Genomic DNA, 23,588 nt, shown 5'->3' with positions numbered 1-23,588 from the left:
TCACAGCAAATTGTTGACATCATGATATTCCACTTCTTGACGCTTCAGCATTATCACACATATAACAATTAATGATTTCCTAATATCTAATCCATATTCAGGTTTTCCCAATTATCACAAAAATGATTTTTATAGTGGATTTTTTCAAACTAATTTCCAATCAGAGTTTACATGTTGAATTTGACAATTTGCTAGGTCTTTATAGACCATTTTAATATAAGCAGTTCTATATTTTTTTCATTTCTATGATGTTGGCTCATTTTCCTTCCATCAGATATAGAGATTTAGAACTCTTCCGTCACTCCACAAAATTCCCTCATGCTTCTCTCAAGCCCCATGCAAAAAGAACTACTATTCCAATTTCTTTCACTCTAGATTAGTTTGCCAGTACTTGAACTTTGTTGAAATGTGTAGTATGCAATATTTTGTGTCTGGCTTCTTTTGCTCAGCATGTTTTTGAGATTCCGCTATATTGTAGTGTATCTGTGATTTGTTCCTTTGAATTATATTCTCTTGTCTATGTACAAATTAACCCATTCTTTTTTAATGGACAAATAAAAATGAATATATTCAGTGTACAAAATGATTTTTTGACATATGTATACCTTATGAAATGATTAAAGATAATTAACGTACCTTTCATCTCACATACTTTTTTGTATATCATCTTAAGTAGATCTTAAGATCTGTTCTCTTTGGATTTTTAAAGTATATAATTCATTATTATTAACTATAATCCTATGTTGTACAATATACCTTGAACTTATTCACCTTAACAGAAACTTTGCACCCCAATATCTCTTCATTCCCACTTACCAGACCCTGACAACTACCATTCTACTCCATGCTCCTGTGAGTTTGAACTTTTTTAGATTCTGCTTATAAGTGAAATAATGCACTATTTGTTTTTCTGTACCTGGCTTATTTTACTTGGTATGATGTCCTTCAGGTTTATGCATGTTGTTGCAAATGACAGTGTCTCCTCCTTTTTTTAAGGTTCAATAGTGTGTCAGGCAAAAAGTGTATACCACATTTTTTAAAAAACCCATTCATCCATGGGTGGAAAATAAGGCTGAATCTGCATCTTGGCTCTTGGAAATAAAGCTGCATTGAACTTGGGAGTGCAGATACCTCTTCTATACTCTTCCTTTCAAAGGAAATAATTTGATTTCCTTTGAATATGTATAGAGAAATGGGATTGCAAGATCCTATTTTTAATTATTTGAAGATCCCCCGCCATGGTTTTTTTGTAATGGCTATACTAATTTATATTTCCACTGGTAGTATCCAAGGGTTTCCTTTTCTCTACACTCTTGCCAACACATGCTATCTTTTGTCTTTTGATAACAGCCATTCCAATGTGTGAGGTGATATCTTAGTGTGGTTTTGATTTGCATTTCTCTGATGATTAGAGATGGGAGCACCTCTGATATGCCTGTTGGCCATTTGTATGTCTTTTTTTGAGAAATGTCTATTCAGGCCCTTTGCCCGTTTTTAAATCAGGTTTTTGTGTTCTTGCTATTGAGTTCTTTTGATCCATATGTGCTTTGGAATTAAATCTTCATCAGATATAGGATTTGGAAATGCTTTTTCCATTCCAGAGCTTGTCTCTTTACTCAGTTGATTGCTTCCTTTGTTGTGCAGAAGCTTTTAAGTTTGATACTATCCATTGTATTTGAGTTGTTTGCAGGCTGTGATTGTCATGGATAAAGCTACTATGAGCATTCATTCTTCTAAAAATCTTTTATGGACATTATTTTTTGAAGAGACCAGACTCAGATATAGAATATCCCATGTTGTGTTAATGCCTGATTTTTTCTTTTGTGGTGAAATGTGACTTTTCCCCAGTTCCTGTAAACTGGAAGTTAAAAGTTCTTTCTCTACTTGTCTGTTCAAAGTGTAGCACCCCACTATACTCTCTCACTTACATGTTTTATTTTGTTCCTGTTGATGCTATATTATATTAGTAATCTCATATTGTACCACCTGATTTGAGAGAAAATATATTGCTGGGAGGAAACTGTTACTTTTCTCAATGAATCTTTGGAGAATAAGATATGCCAAGTAACTTATTTGTTAACAGCATCAAAAGATTTACATTTCCCAACACTTAACATTTTTAATGAAATATAATTATTATCTTTTATTGGAAGAAGTACTTTTTTGCTGCTTCATCTCTCTACCTTATTCTTATTATTTAGGGTATCAATGTTCCTGAGATTATTTGGAAAAATAGAAGGGAGAAAGAGAGGTGAAGTTCAATGCCAATACCTAGGCAATGAAACTGGTCCATTTTCTATGCTATATGAGGATCAGTTTGAAATTAGTTATATATAATTCTATTTATTTATTTATTTACTTAGTACTTAATGCTCACTTCACCACATTATCTAACTCAAATTAATGATAGCATTGAGGCAGACAGGCAGGTGTCTTCTTCAGTCATTACTCTTCTGAACGCTTATTTATCTTTATGATCCTTACTCAGGATGCTGTACAGTGTCTCAGTCACAAGCATGTTATAGTTGGTGGCAAATTGTCCTGAAATGTAGATTTAGAAACTAATTATAAAATACTTAGGATTTACAGGAAAAATATGAATACTGAATACTATGGCCTACCCCCATTTAACAATGATGCATTTTGTTTGGTGCAGATTTTTGCTTTTAAGAAATAAAATGTTACAGGTATAGTTGAGGCCTCTTTTGTACTTCCTTCTGACCCCATTTTCCTTTCTTCCTTCCTAGAGTTAAGGTAACCAGTATTCTGAAGTTGGAGTCTTACATTCTTCATTCAGGCTTTTGTACTTTACTACATATTTGTGTCTATATACTACCTTTCCTATTGTTGTGTTTAAAATTTTTGCACCAGCAGTTTCTTACTGCATGTTTCCTTCTGCAGCTTGCTTTTTCTTTGTTATTTTTGAGATTTGTTATTTTTGTCTTTGTTATTTTTGAGATTTGATTCTTGCAGATCTAGAACCCAGGGGTGCTCTGCCACTGAGGTACATTCCCAGACTTTCTTTTTTTTTTTTTTTTTTTTTTTTTTTTTTTTTTTTTTAGTTTGAGACTGATTCTTGCTAAGTGCCAAGTCTAGCCTCTAACTTGCAACCCTTCTGCCTCGGCCTCCTAAATTGCTGGGATTATAGGCATTCATCTCTGCACCTGGCTCTATTGGCGGACTTTTAAATACCAGTACTTTCCCCTTTTTTATTTTACAATGTTCCAGTGAGTGTGTTTGTACACATCTCCTAGTGTCCATGTATCAGTTGTTCTCAAAGGTGTGTACTGAGCTGTAGGGAGCATTTTGGACATTTTTTGGCCCCCATTGTTGGTCATAGTGTTTGGGAAGTCTTATTAGTATTAATTGTGTGATTGTCTGCCTGACTTGGTTTCCCACTTAATGCAGTAGTCTACCCTTATTGGCAGAAGAAATGGTCTAAGACCCCTTTGGATGCCTGAAATTGCAGTAGTATCAAACCCTATAATCAAATGTCTTTTCAATGTTAACTAAACCCTTATGATGGACTTTGTCTGGAACTTTTGCAGTGTGAAATGTGACTACAAAACTAGAACAAATTTCTTTTTCCTTCTTCACAATTTCACAGAGAGAAGATTCATTCTTACCGTAGATTTTAGCAACTTTAGCATACAATTTTGTTCTTAATTGCATCAAGAACTTTTTACTTTTTCACTTAAAGAAATCACTTTGTGACTTTTCTTTGGCCTTTTGAATTGCCAGCATCACTGCTCTTGAGCTTTGGAGTCATTATTAAGTAAAATAAAAGTTACTTGAACATAAGCACTGTTTGTGTCAATTTGATAACGAAGATGGATACTAAGAGACTGATCAGTGGGTAGTATACATAGCATGGATACTGTAGAGAAAGGAATGAATCTTATCCCAGGCAGGATGGGTCATGACCCCATGATATTTCATTATGTTACTCAGAATGGCATACAATTTGAAACTTATAGGTTGCTTATTTCCATTTAATCTTTTTGGACTAGGATTGAAGAGGGGTAACTGAAACCACAGAAAGTAAAAACAGGGAGGGATATTGTATGTAGATGAGAAACCTGTTTACACAGTTGTTAGATAATATAATAATCTAACTTTTAGGTATAAAATATAGTGAATTCTTCAGAAGTTGCCCTGTAAATTGAGGAAATATTGTCCTTTGTTTTATTTGGAACTCTGTTAAAACTACTTTTTTTTTTTTTTTTTTTTTTTTTTTTTTTTAAAATCACAGCATCAGTGTCTGTTCTGCATATTGAGTTATCAGTTTGTGACATCTATCATCCCATATTTGAAACTCTCGATTTCATATAGATTCTATGTAGATACAAATATACATTTCAACTTAGTCCTGCCCTAGCATTTACATGCAGAAATATGTATTTTATTATAAATTATTTCTTTATTTTTCTTTTTAAATTTCAATTAGGTGGTTGGTTTAGTTTTTGGTTATGTGTAGAGGTGGTTTACAAAATAGTTGTTGTAAATGGAGTATTTTGGATCTTTTACAATGGAGACCCAGTGCTCATAAGGAGTAGATTTAGAAATGAAATTTTAGGGTGTCATATTAGTTTTCTAGGACTGCTGTGAAAAATTGGTGTCTTAAAACCACATAAATTTATTCTCTTAAAATTCTGGAAGTCAGAAGTGCAGAGTAAACATGGCAGCAGGGTCCAGATCCTCTGAAGAGACTAGCGGAGGATTCTCTTGGGTCTTCTAGCTTGTGTCTTAGGTATTTCTTTTATTGTGGCTGTATAACTCCAATCTCTGGTTCTAATAATTTCTTTTTCTTTTGACTAGCCAGAAATCACATCTTCTGCTCTTAAGAAATGTGGGAGTTTTTTTTTTTTTTCTTGTTGAATGCATTTGGACACTAAACCTCTATCGGTTATATGCAGTATATTTTTCAAAAATCTTACAGCTTAAGCTTATTTTTCTACTTTTTTTTTTTGCTTTATTTTGGTAATGCTTTTTTTCGTTTTGTATTCTTTTTGTTGCTGACAAAGAGTGCTGTAGATTTTTAAAAATTAGCATATTTATTTAAATTGACAAAATTACATATATTTATTGTGTGCTATTGATTTTTTTTAAGTTAACATTTTATGAAAGTGTAGCATATATATTCAGGAAGTGTACAAATCTTTAGTGGATAAACACTAATAATTAGAATACTATCAGCAACCCAGATTGCCCTGTTGGGATTTCTCCTTCTCAGCTACACTGCCTACCTTCCTTCCTGTCCTTCTTCTATCACAGTATACTTTGAACTGAAATCTAGCTGACTTGCTCACTTTATTTACCTATCTCATATAAACTCTTTTATATCTAACTTCTTTGTTTACATGTGATTTTGTGAAGCAATAGTAATTGTAATCCCCTTATATGAATATGCCATCATTTATTTATCCATTCTATTGTTGATGAATATTTTCATTATTTGCAGTTTGGGGATATTACAAATTGTGCTCCCATGAACATTTTGGTTGCATCTTCGTGCATCTTTGTTGCATATTTTGTATTTTAATTTTGGATTCAGCAACACTGCTAACATTTCACATTAGTTCTAATAGTTACCTTGATTTTTATGTGGAAAATCATGTTCTCTGCAAATATAGATAGTTTTAGCTTCTCCTGTATAATCCTTTTCTTTGTCCTTACTTATGCCATTGTCCACTGTCTTCAATAGTATGTTTAATAACAAGGAGAAAAGTTGGCATCTTAGTGGTTTTTTTTTTTCTGACTTTAAATTATGCTTCTGAAGTTTTCACTAGAAACGTATGGGATTGTTGATAATGGACCACGTTGTATTTAAAAAAATCTCTGAAATTTCATATGTAGTTCAACATAATAAAGTATTGACTGTAGGATTTTCATGAATTGAGTTAATATAGTACCCTTTATTTTTAAATTTCAAAAAATATCTTCAGTGTTGAATTATTTTGAATATATTTTCAATCTAATGAAATATTGCTTTCATTTTCTGTAAAAAAAAACACTTTGATTTTGAACATTTCCATTTCTTTGATAAATTCTTTTTTAGTCTTTCACTTTGTTTAATTGGATTTAATTGGCTTTTTAAAAAATTTAGTGTCTTTTGTTTGGATTTATAGATGATGAGATTTTCTTTCTTTCTTTCTTTCTTTTTTTTTTTTTTTTTTTTTTTGGTGCTGGGGATCAAACCCAGGACCTTGTGTATGGGAGGAGACAAGCACTCTACCAACTGAGCTATATCCTCAGCCCTGAGATTTTTATTTTTGAATAATGTATTTATTTATAAAGTTTTATTTATTTTTATCCCTAAATCATTTCTTTTAAAATATTTCAGATAAAAGGTTATAAAAAGATAACATAATGAATAACCACGTACCTGCTTACCAGCTTAGGAAGTAAAGCGTTACAGATAAAGGTGAAGCCTCCGGTATATCTCTCCCTAATAAAATGATCTTAAATAATCTTTCTTCCCTTTGCCTAATCACTCTTCTGAGTTTTGTATTTGTCATTCCTTTGCATTTCTCCATATTAGACTCCTTGTAATATCTGCTTTAAGGCACTTGATTTACTTCCAAGTGCTGCTTAATTAGCACCACAAAAGTAGTGATAATATTGTTTTAAAATTATTTGGCTTTCTGTAGTTTATAATTTTGATTGTGATTTCTACTGTACTACATAAGCTATTTAAGAATTTGTGTTAGTCCCTACATGCATAGTTTGTGTGTATATATGCGCTCCCATTCTACCTCCCAAATACTACAAAGATATCTGTACACCTATATAGACATATACGTGCCATCTTTTAGTGATATTTTAATAATTGCATTTGGGTAGTATATTAGGGTCCTGAGAAACAGAACCAATAGGGTATATAGAGAGTTTATTATGGAAATTTCCTCACTTGATTATGGAGGCCCGAGTAGTCCCATAATACACATTCTACAGCCTGGAGAACTAGGCAGTTTGGTGGCATAATTCAGTTTGAGTCCAAAGGTCCAGAACCAGTAGAGCCAGTGGTATAAGTCTTGGAGTCCAGAAGGGTATAAGATGACTGTCCCAGCTCGAGGAGAACAATTTCTCTTTTTTCTCTTTTTGTTCTGTCCTGACCCACAACAGATTGATGCCTGCCCGCATTGGTAAGGGCTGCTTATCTTTCCTCAGTCTGTTAATTCAAATGCTAAAGTCTTCTGGAAACACCACAGGTGCACCCAGAAATAATATTTTACCAGATGAATCTTTCTTATCTCAGACAAGCACATGTAAAAAACCATGACAGGTAACAAAAAAGGTCTGCATGATATTATTTTTATTTCCATTGCTTCTGAATACTTAACCAATTGTTATAAATACTATTTACTTGAAAATAAAATATAGTATTATTTGTTCTGTCACCCTCACATCAAGCTGATTTACTCTGAAATACCTTTTATTTCATATTAAATAGTTTTGCTTGTATGATCTACCAGTTTGTAATGGGGAGATATATTAAATCTACTGTGGTAATGTATTTTCCCTTTATCTCTGATGTATTTCAGTACACTGTGATATATAGAGATACAGATTTACTTCCATTTTTTTTTTTTTTGCCTGGGTGTATATTTTCCATCTGAGAATTTATGGATTTTAGCTCTGAAAAATTCTTGGTTATCATACATTTGAATAGTGTTCCTGATGTTCTGTCTTTGCTTTTCTTCTAACAATGCCATTAGATATGAGTTGGAACTTTTATCTATTCTCTGTGTTCCTATGGGCTTCCTTTGTGTGTGTGTGTGTGTGTGTGTGTGTGTGAAAGAGAGAGAGAGAGAGAGAGAGAGAGAGAGACAGAGAGACTTTTGTTCTTGTATCTTCTTGTTCTTAAAGAATTCTTCAGTATTAAATTATTTATTGATTCAAATATCTCCTTTACTGGAGTTTCAACTTTATTAACTTAATTTTCCAAGATTCTTATTTTCTTTTTAAATATCTGCCAATTCTTTTTCTTTTCACCTGTTTTAATTTCAATATTTTTGTTTTTGAAAAATTTCAGATTGTTACAAGTAATTTTCATTTGAAGTGAATTTATATAGAGTCAATTTTGTAGGTTTGCTTAGGGTTTGTGATCACATTGAAACTAAACATCAATTTTGGAAGAATTGATATGTTAACAATATTTAGTTTTTAAATCCATAAACTTGTAACATATTTCCATTTGTTTAGATTTTCATCTTCTTTCAATAATGTTCATAGTTTTCAGTATGCATGTTTTACACATATTTTGTTAAGTTTATACCTAAGTAGTTCACATTTTTGATCCTTTTACTGCTGGTATTTAAAACATTTTTTAGTGTTTCTGCCTGATGTAAAACTGAATTTTGTGTATGATCCTGTGACTTCATTTTCCTTCTTTCTTATTTCAAGTAGCATACTTGCAATAGGCAACAAATATGTTGTCTGAAAATATAGTTTTACTTCCTCATTTTCAATTGGTATGCCTTTTATCAATTAAATACTTCTTTATTTATTTTTTTACTGTAAACAAATGGGATACATGTTGTTTCTCTGTTTGTACATGGCGTAAAGGCATACCATTTGTGTAATCATTAATTTACATAGAGTAATGTTGTTTGATTCATTCTGTTATTTTTTCCCTTCCCCCCTAAATACTTCTTTTTCTTTTGTCCTTTTTCTCTGCTAGAACTTATACTGTTGGAACTGTGGAATAGAGGTGTTGAGAATGGCTGACCTTAGCCTTATGCTGATATTAGGAGAAAACATTCAGTCTTCAACATTAAATATGCTTGACGCCAGACTTAGGCTTTGTCATAGATAATGTTTTATCAGTTGAAGATATTGCCTTCAGTTCCTAGTTTCCTGTGAACTTTTGTCATGAATGTAGCTTATATTTTGTCAAGTTCCTTCCTGCAGGAAAAAAAAAAAAAAACTTAAGTGAATTTCTAAAATTGTATGCTATAATATTCCTTTTAGAAGTGAATTAATGACATCCCATCATATTGATATTTTGTCTCTTCATTTTGATGTGGTTGGAAGTATTTTCTAATTTGTCTTATAATTTCTTCTTTTGAACCTTGAGTGATTTAGTACTGTATTGTTTAATTTCTAAATATTTATGTATTTTTTCAGATACTTTGATATTATTGATTTCTAATTTAATTCCATTGTTGTTAAAGAATATACGATGCATGGTTTTAGTCCTTTATGTTAATTGAAATTTTTTTTTATGGCCCACAGTATCATCTATCATGGTGAGTGCTTTCATGTGAACTTGGAAAAAAAATATGTAGCCTTCTGTTGCATGAAGTATTGTAAATGTCAATTAGGGCAAATTACTGAATGTTGTTGTTTATATCTTCTATATCTTTAATGATTGTTTGACTGCTTAGTTTATCAATTACTGAGCAAGAAGTACTTAAATTTAATTGTGTAATTTTTTGCTTCATTTACTTTAATACTTTGTAATTAGGTGCTTATAGAATTCATTTTGTTTCGTGTTATAAATCAAATTTTTAATCCAGTCAGAAATGTTCCACTTTCTGCTTGGTAACCTTTCCCTTTCTGATATCTACTTTATATCTGATGGTCCTCTTCAGCTATTTTATGATTAGTGATTTTATAGTATATCTTTTTCATCCTTTTACTTTTTATTTAGTCTTACCTTTTTTATTTGAGATATAATTCAAATGGCATGTAATAAAGTGTACAATTCAGTAAATTTTATTATATTTTCAAAGTTTTGCAATAATTGCTACTAATTTCACAACTTTTCATCTCCAAATAAGGAAATTCTGTGTCCATTAACTTTCTCATTTTCCCCTTCCCGTCTGTCCCTTCTGAATCCCACTGATCTTGTTTTTATTTTATTTCAAGGATTTGACTATTCTGGATATTTTTATAAATAGAATCACATAATATACAGTTTTTTCTGTCTGACATCTTTTACTTAGCACACAATTTTTAAGATTTATCCATGTTGTGGCATGCATCAGTTCTCTTTTTCTTTTTTATAGCTAAATAATATTCCATTGTGTGGATATACCACATTTTGCTTATCCATTCATCAGTTGATGAACAGTTGGGTTCTATTTACTTTTTGGATATTGTGAATAATGCTGCCATACCTGTAAATACCTTTTAGTGTTGATCTGTGCTTTCAGTACTATTTGGGACATACGTTGAAGTGGAATTGCTGAATTTTATGGTAATCTTGTTTAATTTTTTTGAGGGACTGTCAAACATTTTGCCATAGTGGCTATACCATTTTGTTTTTATCAGCAATGTATGAGAATCCCCATATCTTGTTTTTTGTTTTTATTTTTATTTTAGTCATCATACTGGGTAGGAAGCAATATCTCATTATGGTTTTGATTTGTATTTTTCTAATGACAAATAATGTTAATTGAGTGAACATATTTTCATGTGCTTATTGGCCATTTGTTTGTAGAGACACTTGTCTATTTTTTTCTCTTGTGTTTTGGGGGCTCTGTTAGTGCATGTATGTTTATAACCATTATGTCATCTTCATATATGTCTTACATGTGCTTCTAATTGTTAAATAATCATAAGCTGTCTTTCTTCGTCTCTAATAACAATCTTTGTTTTAATGTCTATTTTGTCTGATATTAGTAATTGCTGGAGCTTAATTCAGTTAAAGTTTGTGTACTACATTTCCCCTGTGTTTTTACTATGAACCCATTTGCATCTTTGAATCTGAGGTGTGTTTCATATAGCAGCATGGAATCAGACAGTAGTTTTTTTGAAAAGACATACATTTTATTAATATGTAAAAAAGAAAAATCACCCAGCTGGATAATATGAAGTTTGCCTCTATCTTTTGATTAGAGTATTTAATTAACTTACCCTTTAATATTATTCATAAAGATAGATTTAATTCTATCATTTTACCATTTTTCTATGAATCTTTTTTATTTCTTCATTCCTCCATTAGTGGCTTATTTTTCTATTTGCCATTTTTAATTTTTTCTTTCTTTTTTATTATTTTAATGTTCTGATGTTTACAGTTAGCATCTTAATTTATAATAAGAGTATGGATTAATACCAATTTAATTTCAGTAGCACACTTTTGAAATGCTTCTGTTTTATTCTGTCCTCCCTCACCATCTTCATATTATTCACAAATTGTATCTTTGTACATATTAAGCCTATCAGCATAGTATAATAATTGTTGCTTTATGCAAGTATCCTTTACATAAGAGAAGTTAGAGAAAATATATTTATTTACTTTTTATATTACCCTTTATGGTTTCTGGTGCTCCTTATTTTTTCATGTGGTTATGAGGTGCTATCTAGAATCCTTTCATTTTCACCTGAGGAACTTTCTTTAATATTCACTTTAGGGAAGTTCTGCTAGTGGTAAATTATTTCAGTTGTGGTTTATCTGAGACTCTCTTAATTGTCCTTCCTTTTTGAATACATTGTTTTGGATATTATTGCTTAAAATTTTTCTTCCTTTAAATAAGTCATCACACATCTGTCTGGTGTCATGTTCATTCTTATTAAGCATTTATGGAACCTGATAAATCACTTTTCTCTTTTTGCTTTGAAACTCTCTGTTCTTGGGAATTCTTTTGACTATGTTCTGTTGAAAATTTGATTATGTGTGTAACATGGGGTTCTTTGATCTTATTGGATGTGTTGATTGTTTTTCTTTAAACTTTAGGAGTTTTCATCTATTATTTCCTGCAATATTCTTTTTGGCCCTTTCTGCTCTCCATTCGGGATTCCCACTCTATTTATTGTGCTGTGCTTGATGATGTTCACAGGTCTCTGAGACTGTTCATTTTTTTTTATTCTTCTTTTTTGTTCCTCAGTCTGGGTAACCAGCTGTTTTAGTCAGCTTTTTCATCACTGTGACCAAAAGACCCGACAAGAACAAATAAAGGGAAAATTTGTTTTATTTTACAGTTTCAGAGATTCAGTCCATGGTCCCCAACTCCATAGCTCTCCGCTCAAAGTGAGGCAGAGCATCATGAGAGAAGAAAGCAACTCAGGACATGAAAGCCAGGAAGTAGAGAGAAAGTTCCATCCACCAAGGCAAAATATAATTTCTCCCGACCCCATCTGCTTCCTCCAGCTATATCCTACCTGCCTATGGTTACCACCCAGTCAGTCCTTACTAGTGGATTAATCCACTGATTAGGTCATACCTCTCGTAATCTTGTCATTTCACCTCTGAAAATTCTTGCATTGTCTCACACGAGTTTTTGAGGGGACACATCCCATATCTAAGCAATAATAATAACTGACACACTTTTAGGTTTATTTTTTCTTCCAACAGCTCATGACTGTTCTTAAACTTCTCTAGTGAATTTTCCTTTCAGTTTGGTAGATTTCAACTATTTGGTTCTTTTCAAATATTTAATTAGTATCTATTGGTATTCCTTACCTGATGAAACAGCATTGAGATACTTTCCTTTTGCTCTTTAGTCAAGATTACCTTTATTCCTTTGTACATGTTTACAATAGATTTAAAATCCTTGTTTAATAAACCCAGATTCTGGGCTTCCTCAGGAACATTACCATTGACTACTTTTTCTGTGTGTGGGCCAAGCCTTATATTTCTTTGCATATTGTAATTTTTGTTGAAAACTGAACATTTTAAATAATATAGTGCAGAATTTTGTAAATCAGACTCTCTCATTCCTCAGGTTTATTGTCTCGTTGCTTTTTTTTTTTTTGTTTTTGTTTTCCTGAAAGAATTGTGTGAATGTATTCTTAGTCATGTGTGACTACTGAAGTCTTTGCTCAGTTAGCTTATGTTCTATTAATGATGTGACTTCTATTTCCTTAAATGATTTGAAACAATAAATATCTCTTAGCTTTTGCTAAGGATCTCTGTGTGCATATTGGGGTGCACTTTCTATGCCTTGGCAAGCAGTTTGCAAGTTGGCTTTAGCGTTCATTTCTAACTTTACCAGAGCTCCAAGGTTAGCCAAAGAATGAGAGATTACAGCTTTCTCAGCTCATTTCTGAGCATAAGTACAGCCATGAACATGTTTATGACCTTTTAAATCTTCGAGAATTATTGCTTATTATTTTATATTTGTCCCATCTGATTTTTGTTAATCTCCCTTTTCCTACTTTCTTTTTGGATAGCTTTCGAATATTGTTTTTTTAAAAATGGCAGAATTTGTAGCATTGTACTTGAGAAAAGAAGTCATGCCTCCTTGCATTTGTTACAAATTGGAAAGAGACTTAACAGTTCCAGTCAGCACAATTACAGCAGTGCTATACAATAGAAATACAACATGAAACTCAAATTCAAGCCAAGGATCTACTTTTAAAAGTTTTAGTGACTGCATTAAAATATTGAAAGTAGCAGTTAAAATTAATGTTAATAGTATGTTTTATGTATACCAATACATTATAATATTATTTTTTCAACATGTAACTAAAATAAAATTTATTGAGGCATTTTACATATGTTTTGTACTAAGTCTTAAAAACCCAGTATATATTTTAAACCTATAATCCATCTCAAATTGGGCTGTCCACATCTATTGGCCTAAGTGGATAGTCACTTCTATTTTGAATAGGAGAGATTTGGAGGGACTTTATGACAATCTTGATTTTAATGAGGTAGAGTAGGAAATGATGTTGCAGAATATTTTCTGAAAACCTTAATTTTAGTGATCACTTGTGAATAAATTAGGACAAAAGTAGGAAATAGAGTAAGGGAGAAATGGAAACAAAATAGCTGACCCCCAAAATAATCTTTACTGCTGTGTACAAGGGAACATGAAGTCTTCATTATTTATTCAGTGTAACAGAGTGTGTTAGTATGACAGATGATATGGGTTTTAAGCTAATAATAACAGTAGCTAGCATAGATGAATATGGTCAGGCTCTGCTCTAAGTATTTTGGATGTATCAACCTTATGACTCATCTACTTGGTGACTTTTAGTTAGTAAATCACTTAAACTTTCTTGGATTTCTGTTGTTTTCATACATAAAATGTCTAAAGCTGGACTAGATAATCTATAAACATCTTAATACTGAAGGTTCATTTCTTTTGATACAAATGAGAAAGAAAATAAAATTTCTGTCCTCATGGAGTTTATAATCAAGTAAAAGGAATAAGGCATACCCACTTCATTAAAAAGACATAGGTAATAATCTTACCTTAAGAGAATTTCAAAGGCGAATTAGAATTTAAAACATTTTCATGTGTATAATAAATTCACAATAACAGTTCAAATAGATTGCATTGAATATTGGTGGCTGGCAAGTCAAGGAAAATTTGTGTGGGAGATGACATTGAGATATGTTCCTGGGTGGGTAGTAGGAGTAAATGAGGAGGAAATGGAATGGAGTAGTAAGAAGTTTCCACTCCTTATGTTATGTTACTTGTTGTATTATGTAAGCAATGAAAGATTGTGGGGGCCTTTGACATCCTATTAAGAGTATGGTTGATCACTAGCAATAGAGTATCGCAGGGACTGGATAGACTGTGATATCTATTATTTAGAAACTCAACATTTTCTGCCTAATACTTTCTGTAAATTATAATGAATATAATTAAATGCAATTTAATCTTTAAAAATGCCTCATTGAGCTAGAAACTTTAGCTTTGAAAGTATAATGTTTTCGATAAGAGTATCTCTGGACTGCTATTTAGGGTGATAAAGATCAGTTTGTGCTTTTTGTCAGCATTTTTTTTTTATCCTCTAGTATGTTTCATTTTTGCTGAGTGTTAATTCTTTGTGATTAAATGATGCTCAATAACTTTATGTCAGCATTCAATATAAAGTGGGAGCCTAAGGCTTGCTTTTTAAAACTATTAGTGTCTGTCTTAAGAGCCAGTACACAGTGCTTCAAATGTGGCATACATAATCAAATGGAAAATCATAGATTTCTCAGTAATGGAAAATAGAAAGGCATTTAATTTCATTTGGTCAGTAAATATTATTAGATTTTCTCTCTCTTTACTTGTGAGTACTTTTATTAGGTTACCAGACCACTTTTTCTATGTAATAGCTGATAAGGCATTTAGAGAATAGGTCACAGAATTTATAATTTACATATCCATTTATCTAATTTCTTTCAGGTAACTTGTCCAGGAGTGGTGCTGAAAGACAAGGAGGACATCTATCTTAGCATCTGTGTGTTTGGCCAATACAAAAAGACACAATGTGTCCCAGCCACTTTCCCACTGGTCTTCAATGCCAGAATGGTGTTTGAAAAGGTGAGTTCAAATATCAGATCAAGTAAGAAAAAGAAGTGGTTCCAATTTTTGAATAAAAGTCCACAACAAAGTATTATTGCTAACTATATGCTTTGATTTGATTCAGAATGACAGCTGTGATTTAAATATTTCTTTTGATTCATTATTACCAATTGCAATTCTTTCTTTTATCTTTTATTTTGGTAGTGCTAGGTATTGAGCCTAGGGGTACTCTACTACTGAGTTACATTTCTAGCCCTTTTTATGTTTTGAGACAGGATTTTTCTAGCTTAACCAGGTAGGCTTTGAACTTGTAATCCAGCTGCCTCAACCTTTTGAATAGCTAGGAATATAGGCATGTGCCACTATTTCTGGCTCCCATTGGTCTGTCTTCCTTTCATCTTCCCTACTTCCCTCTCTCCATTACCTGGTATCTGCTCTTTTCCATAAACTGTGTAAGCCACTGGAGACCCTTGGTAAACAAGGCAAAGTCCTCCCCTTTTGGAACTTAATAAGAGAATAAATATAAGGTGAGGGGATTAGAGGGGTTATATATTTTAAAGGGTGGTCAAAGAAAACAATAACATTTAACTTGAGCCTGAGTTATGACATCAGGTCAGTTATTTGAAGGTCCAGGGGGAAAGCATGCTAGGTAATGGAATCATAAATTTAAAGGCTTCCTTTCCTATTGCGTATACACTTGCTGAGGTGGAGGAGCACCAGGAAGGCAGATCTGATCATGGTAACATAAGGGGAAGAGTACCAACAGATGCTGTTGGAGACCGAGTCAGAGCGATCTATAAAATTTGTTGATTTATAAAATCATAATAGACATGGAAAGCAGAGAGGAATGGACAGTTACCATGAATGTCAAACATTTCTTGAGAAAGGAATGTTTTGAGAATAGGAGGGAAAAATCAAAAACATTCTTATATATAACTTCCTTTCACTTCTTCTTCCCCTTCCTGCTTCCCGTTATGTCCCTCCCACTCCAGGTGTTCCCTGAAGCAGTAGACCCTGGAGATGTGGTTGCACAGCTTGAGTGTAAGTTTTTGACTTTTAAATTCTTTATTCTTAGACATTTTAGAAAGTATCATTCTTATGTTTTTTTTTTTTTTTTAATCCTGGGCTAAGTAAAAATTTGAAAAGGTATAACAGAATTTCAAAAATCTTGAGCTGACTTTTTTAATACTTTTTAGAATTTCATGTTACACCTGCTGATAAAAAAAAAGTTTAATGTAGTGAATCTAAGAATTATTCCTCTTCCTGTTTTTGCCTATGAAAAACAAAGAAAGAATTATTTAAACCTTCTACTGGACAAGATGGTATGGAATGTTTGTGATCTAAGGATAGAAATTTATATTAGTTGAGTCTTTGCCCTGCAAACAAATCTGTCTGTAATCTCAGTGAATTACAAATTAAGGGAGTAAATAATAGAGGATAAAAGTAATGGTAACTTAAAATACATATGTCTTTTAATTTTGTATTATATTCATTATATAAATAAATTATTAGCAGGAGATTTTTTTTAAGGCTGAGGATAACAGTAAATCTTTCATAGTACTAGGAATCAACTACGAAAAGATCTATTTGTGAAAGTAGCACTGTAGAAGTGTACACTTTGGAAAGAGTTACTCAAACTCTATATGAAAGGAAATACGGTTATTTTCCTTATATTTAGATGGAATTCTGAAATAAGCAGATTGGTTAAACATGTAACTGTGGCTCAAAAGGCCAACCATATTGGGCATCCCCATCATCAGCTATCTTCTTCATACTTTCTTCCCTTCCTGCCCCATTGAACTCCAACAGTGCAGAAATATGGAATCTGGCACCATGCTAGAATCTGAGTATCTGTGGAGAAAACAGGTCAACCTATTGTCTGTTTTCATGGAACTTTTAGTTCAGCAACTCTTCTCCAGAGAACTCTTTTTGGCATGTGCCAGTGTTTTATTTGTTATTTTATAGCCATTTATAGCACTTGGTTTTGTATTTTCCACTGTGTCACACTCGCTAGGTAATAGTCTAGGGCCAGTGAGTGAAATTTTAATTTTTCCTGGACATTATGCTCATTAGTTGGGATACTAGATGACTTGGAAAAAAAATGAGAACATGAGAGGTTCCATCTTCTAAGGTCTTCTTCAATTTCTTTCTTCAGTGTTACAATTTTCATTATAGAGATCTTTCACCTCCTTAATTTGATTAATTCTCAAGGTTTTTTCTGAGGTTATTACGATGTAATAGTTTTCCTGATTTGTTTTCCCCCTCATCTCAATCATTGTTGGAGTACAGAAAGCTATTGATTTGTGAATGCTGAGCTTGTATCCTGCTGCTTTGCTGAATTATTTATTAGCTCTAGAAGTCTTGTGGTAGAGGTTTTAGATCTTCTAGAATAGGATCATGTCATTAGCAAATAGATAATTTGACTTCTCCTTTGTCTATTTATGTCCCTTTAATTTCCTTCTCTTGCCTGATTACTTTGGCTAGAGTTTCAAGAACTATATTGAATAGGAGTTGTGAGAGTGGATATACTTCTCTTGTTCCTTATTTTAGAGTAAATGCTTTTAGTTTTTCTTCATTCAGTACAATATTGGCTTTGGGTTTGCCATAAATAGCCTTTATAATGTTGAGGTAAATTCCTTCTCTTCCTAGTTTCTCCAGGGTTTTTACATGATTGGATACTGGATTTATCAAAGGCCTTTTCTACAACTGTTGAGATGATCATGTGATTCTTGTTCTTAATTCTACTGATGTGTATTACATTTATTGATTTGTATATGTTTCATCCCTGAGATGAAACCTACTTGATCATGGTATATTATTATTGATGTGGTTTGACAATATTTTATTAAGAATATTTTCATTTTTGTTTAACAGGGATATTGGTCTGTAGTTTTCTTTCCTTGATGTGCCTTTGTCTGGTTTTCCTGTCAAGGTACTGGCTTCATAGAATGCACTTAGGAGTGTTCCTTCACTTTTAGTTTCATGGAATAGCTTGAGAAGACTGGTGTTAATTCTTCTTACACGTCTGCTAAAACTCATTTGAGAGTCCATCTGGTCAATAGACTTTTTTGTTGGAAGGTTTTTAATTGCTATTTTAACTTTGTTACTTGATATTGATTTGTTTAGATTTTCTGTATCTTCCTGGTTCAATTTGGGCAGGTCATATGTGTCTAGAGGTTAATCGATGTCTTCTATATTTTCTAGTTTATTGGATTACAAATTTTCAAAATAGTTTCTAGTGGTCTTCTGGAGTTTAGAAATGCTGTATGGTGAAATCTCCTTTTTCATTTCTAGTTTTATTGATTTGGGTCTTCTAGTTTGGTTAGTTTTACTAAGGGTTTATCAATATTTTGGAAGAAATGGTTATTTGTTTTATTGATCCTTCGTAATTTTTATTCTCAATTTCATTAACTTTGGCTCTGATATTAATTATTTCCTGTCTTTTACTGATTTGGGAATTAGTTTTTTTCTTCTTTTTCTAAGCTCTTGAGGTCTAGCTTTAGATTTATTTGGAATCTATTTTTTTTTTTTATGTAAGCACTCAATGCTATAAATTTTCTTCTTAGAACTGACTTTATATTCTGCCAGAGATTTTGATGTCATATCTGTTCTCATTTGTTTCTAAGACTTTCTTGCTTTTTCCTCTCATTTCTTCTATGATCCATTCCCCATTTAAGAATATTGTTCAATCTCAATGTGTTTATGTGGTTTCTATTATTTTTCTTGCTATTGATTTCTAATGTCATTCCATTATGATCAGATAGGAGGCATCTATGCACCATATAATTTTTTTGTATTTGCTAAGACTTACATTGTGACCTAGCATATGGTCTATTTTAGAAAAGGTTGCACGACCTGCTGAGAATTAAACAAATCAGTTGTTTTTGGATGAAATACTTTGTCAATGTCTGGATGATCTATTATTGATAAGGGTATGTTGAAATCATACTTCATTGGGGTTTATCGGGGATTTAATTTCAAGAAATATTTTTTTAAATGTAATTAGATGCACAGTTATTTGGGGCATACATGTTTGCTATCATTATATCTTCCGGTTATATTGTTCCCTTTACCTGTATGTAGTGGCCTTCTTTGTTTCTTCTGATTAATTTTTGCATGAAATCTACTTTGTCAGATATGAGAGTAGCTACTCTTTCTTGTTTTCAGACTCTATTTGCATGGGATATTTTTTTTCCCATCCTTTTCCTATCAACCTGTGGGTATATTTGCCTGTGAGATGAGTTTCTTGTAAATAGCATATAACTGGATCTTGTTTGTTAACCCGTTCTGCCAATTTAGGTCTTTTAATTGGGGAATTGAGACCATTTACATTCAGCATTATCATGGATAGCTGTATGTTATTTCCTGCTTTTTTGGTTTGTTTGCTATATTGAATTCTGTCTTGATTTTCATTGAGTTGATTCCTTTTCTGTTTATCTTCATGTATTTGGCAGCTTTGAAGTTTGTTTTTGGGTTTCTTTGTATGAAGTACATCTTTAAGTATTCTTTATAGTGGTGACCTAATTGTCATTAATTTTTTTAGTTTAACCTCTTCATGGAATAATTTTATTTATACATAAATTCTTAAAGAGAGGTTTACTATATATAGTAATCTTATCTGCAATTGTTTTCTTTTAGAACTTGGAATATCTCATGCCAAGCCCTCCTTGATTTTAGGGTCAGATCTGAGAAGTCGGAAGTGAGCCTTACTGGCTTGCCTTTAAATGGGATCTGGCATTTTTCTTTTTTCAGCTTTCAGTATTCTTTCCTTATTTTCCATGTTAGGCATTTTGATTATGATGTGTCTTGGAGACATTCTTTGATCTTCTCTATTTGTGGTCATGTATGCCCCTTGTATGTGAATGTCTATCTCTTTTCTCAGGTGGGGAATGTTTTCTGCTGCTATCTCATTGAAGATGTTCTTAATGCCTTTATCCTGTAACTCCATTTTTTTTTTTTTTTTTTCTATTCCAATGACTCACAGTTTTGACCTCTTTATGTTGTCCCAGAGATCTTGTATATTTAATCATGGTCTTTTTTTTTTTTTTCATTTATTGCATACTGCGTATTCAAGATTACATATCCTGTCTTTAAGACATGAAGTTCTATTTTCTGTGCAATCTAATTAGTGGGTGATGTTTTACAGTGAATTTTTTATTTGATTCATTGTTTCTTTTATTTCCATTAGGTTTTGATTGGTTTATTTTCAATATCCTTTCTCTTTATTGTTTGAGCTCCTGTATTTGTTCTCTTAATCCATTCCTTACATTTTCTTTTAGTTTGTTTAATATTTTTATAGTCTTTATCTGGAATTTTATCCCCTTCCTTATCTGTGGGTTCTGTTGGGAGATTTTGATTTTTGGGGGGAGATTCATTTGCCTGTTTCTTCATGTGATCTTGTGCATCAATTGAGATGGCTTCCTCTCCCTTTTATATACAGGTGTCCTTTTGAATGTAGTTATCTGCCCACCCCAAACTTCTCTCTCTTTTTAATGTGACAAGATCATCCTATCTAGAATGATAGTATGAAGTGGTGCCTTAAGTCCTTCTCTTGTTGTTCCTCTTTGGGTTCTGGCTATTGGTTTTGGGTTTTTTTCTTCCGTTTTGAATATGTTAAAGCATTCTTGAAGCTCAAGCAGTGCTAGATCCTGTGTGGAGTGAAGTTTGCTGGTACTCAGTTGAGTCGTGTGTATTACTCAGCAGGAGGATCTCTACTCTGTTGAACTCGAAGTGTCCCACTTTCCAGCCCTTCTTAGAGAAGGGGGGAACCAAAATAGCAATAATGTTAGTAACAGATATACAGCCTTAAAATAATAAGTCTCTGGTGTCTATTTTGACATGTGTGTCACTAATTACTACCTATATAGGAATGGTGCAGTTAGCATTTTACATCAGTACCAACAATAAATAGCCGTGAACTTGATCAGACACTTGACAGCAGGCATTTACTATGTTATCCTAATAATTACAACAACACGAATAGGGTGTGTATTACATAAACTATTCAGATAGTGTAATTACAGTTTCCTAAGTAAAGAGAATATAGGGTAGGGAGGCAAGAGAAAGTGAGATATTTACAAAGTGAATAGCAGAATAGCAGGAGATAGGCAGAGATTTTAGCTAGAAAGAAGGAGGAGTAAAAAAAAATAATGAAATGTAATAAAGAGGAAAAGAAAACAGGGCATTTGGTGATTAGTGGGGGAAGGGAGTGAAGAAGTGGCAATAAAAAGAACAAAATCCAAGGTACAAACAAACCAACAAATATAAGATCAAAACAATTCAAACCCATGTGTAATTTTACTCCCACCCAGTCAAACCACAGCTAAATAATTCATGGTGAAGAATCAATTAAAATTAAAATTAAATTACATGAAAAAATATATATTTTTTCAAACCTGTCCATGCTGGGATAACACCCTCACCCAGGCACACTAACATACTCAATCGTGCAGAATGAAAAAAATAAAAAATAAAAGATAAAATAAACTGAAATAAAAAACTCAAAAAATTAAATTAAAAAATAAAAAATGGGGAGTGACTAGGAAAAATCAAAACTTTAATGAGACATTTAAGGCTTGTTTCTGTTGAAGTGGACAAAACTTTTGTTAAGGATGAATTTTCATTCTTTGTATTATTTTTGGGCTCTGTATCCCAGGGTCAAGGGCTGGGGGTTGTTAAGTCCAATATCTTGAGGTGTTCCTCATCAAGCTGCCAACTGTTATAGCTAGGAGCCAAAGCCACAGCAGATCTCAGTTTCCCATCTCCCAGTGCAGGGTGGGGTGGACTGGGGAGTGCTGGCAAGTGGTGTACTCCAATCTCGGAACTGGTGCAGAGTTCTACATGGAAATTCTGTAGTTGGGAGTTAGTCTTGGCTGAACTTTGAAACTCTGTTGATGGGCATTTGAGATTTAATCCACACTCCTGTTGCTGGGGAGATGCTAACCTCTGCTGGATGCCTGGATCTCAGAGGCCTCCTATAAATTCTACTTTTATAGTTCAGAGTCTAAACCTCCACCGATCTCACATTCGCTGCTGTGGATATGAATTACCCAGGGTCAGACCTGGACTGCAGATGCTCCTGTCTGACCAATTATTGTTGTCTTTCAAATAGCTCTAATGGGACGTCAGCAACAAAGGAACCTGGATCACCCTAGGCACAATTTTCTTCGCACCTGTTTCAGTCATACTCTGGACCACACAATAGGCAGCCGCTGGATCAGCCAGGCAGCTTCCTTTATGACTTTCCAATCTCCTGCCTCTGCTTGCTGCTGCATGATTGCTTATCAGTGGTTCCCACCACTAGCCACCCTGGTTCCCACTGGACTGTCTTCCTGTGCGCCCAGCAATTTTGGGTGCTTTTCACTCAACAACTTCCTCTACCATTTCTACGTTCATTAATATCAGCCTCCCTCCGTTCCACAGGTTTCCCCAAGGCAGTTTTTTTCATCACAGTTTCTTCTTTGTCTGTCTGTACTCTATTTTCCCTCAGCACCCATGACCACTGCTGCCACCACCAGACAAGCTGGCTTGTACTATTTCTTATACTATGTTCAAAGTGTCTAACTTTCTATGTCTGTATGGTTTCTTTTACTATTCAGTATTGAATTTTAGTGAATTCCCTTTAGTTACTCACCTTGCTGAGGAGCAGTCTTCTTGCTTTTAAAATCTTGAGCTGAGGAACTGCTGGGAAGTGCACCCTTCTAATCCACTATCTTCTCTTTCTGATATTCCACCTTTCAATATCATTCTCAAATTCATCTTTCTCTGCCAAATATTTAAATATTGTTATCCCACAACTTCACTTCATTGGTCTCTTTTTACTTTATTTCTGCTCTCTCCCTACATTATGTGCTCTAAAAACTTGGTTTCAAGTATTACCTTTCCTCTGATAACTTCCACATCAGTGTTTATCCTCAACCTCTCTTGTGAGCCTGTATTTTAAATTCCTCACTTCCTGTTTTGCAATCTTTCTTCCTCTCTTAATCTTTCCTAGTATGAAAAGTTAAAAATGCACTAAAAGTAGATAGTATGGAATGATGAAGCTCATGTACTTATCATCTAGTTTCAATGATTGTTGAAACTAATCTTTTTATTACTTTTTTATTCTGTCCACTTTAAAGAATTGTTGGGATAGCTACAAGAGTTTGTGTACATTATATCATTTCACTGTAAAAAGTGAAAAAAAAAAGTATAACCACCTGCTGGTATCATACCTAATAAAATTGACATTTCTTCAATAAAATCAAATACTTAGTCATTATTCATATTTCACCAGTTGTCCCCAAACCATCTTTTTACAGCTAGTTTCTTGAAATCAGGATCTAGTCAAGGTATGGTGCACAATTTATATATTGATCTTTATCTCTTTTCTTTTTATTTTTTTTCCCCCTCTGGCAG

The 23,588-nt window shown here is 33.0% G+C and overlaps 1 protein-coding gene across 2 annotated transcripts in view; it reads left to right on the top strand.

The window, feature by feature from the left end:
* SPATA6 (spermatogenesis associated 6) overlaps window positions 1-23,588 on the top strand; it is a 129,338-nt gene that overhangs the window by 2,876 nt on the left and 102,874 nt on the right. For both annotated transcript variants that reach the window (XM_079131065.1, XM_079131064.1), the window contains exons 2-3: window positions 15,072-15,209; window positions 16,184-16,232. In XM_079131065.1, the coding sequence (XP_078987191.1) occupies window positions 15,072-15,209; window positions 16,184-16,232 (187 nt within the window). The remainder of the gene's footprint in view (window positions 1-15,071; window positions 15,210-16,183; window positions 16,233-23,588) is intronic.

The sequence above is a fragment of the Sciurus vulgaris genome, assembly GCF_902686455.1.
Source record: "Sciurus vulgaris genome assembly, chromosome: 1".
Classification (NCBI taxonomy): domain Eukaryota; kingdom Metazoa; phylum Chordata; class Mammalia; order Rodentia; family Sciuridae; genus Sciurus; species Sciurus vulgaris.
This window is presented reverse-complemented; position numbering and strand designations above follow the sequence as displayed.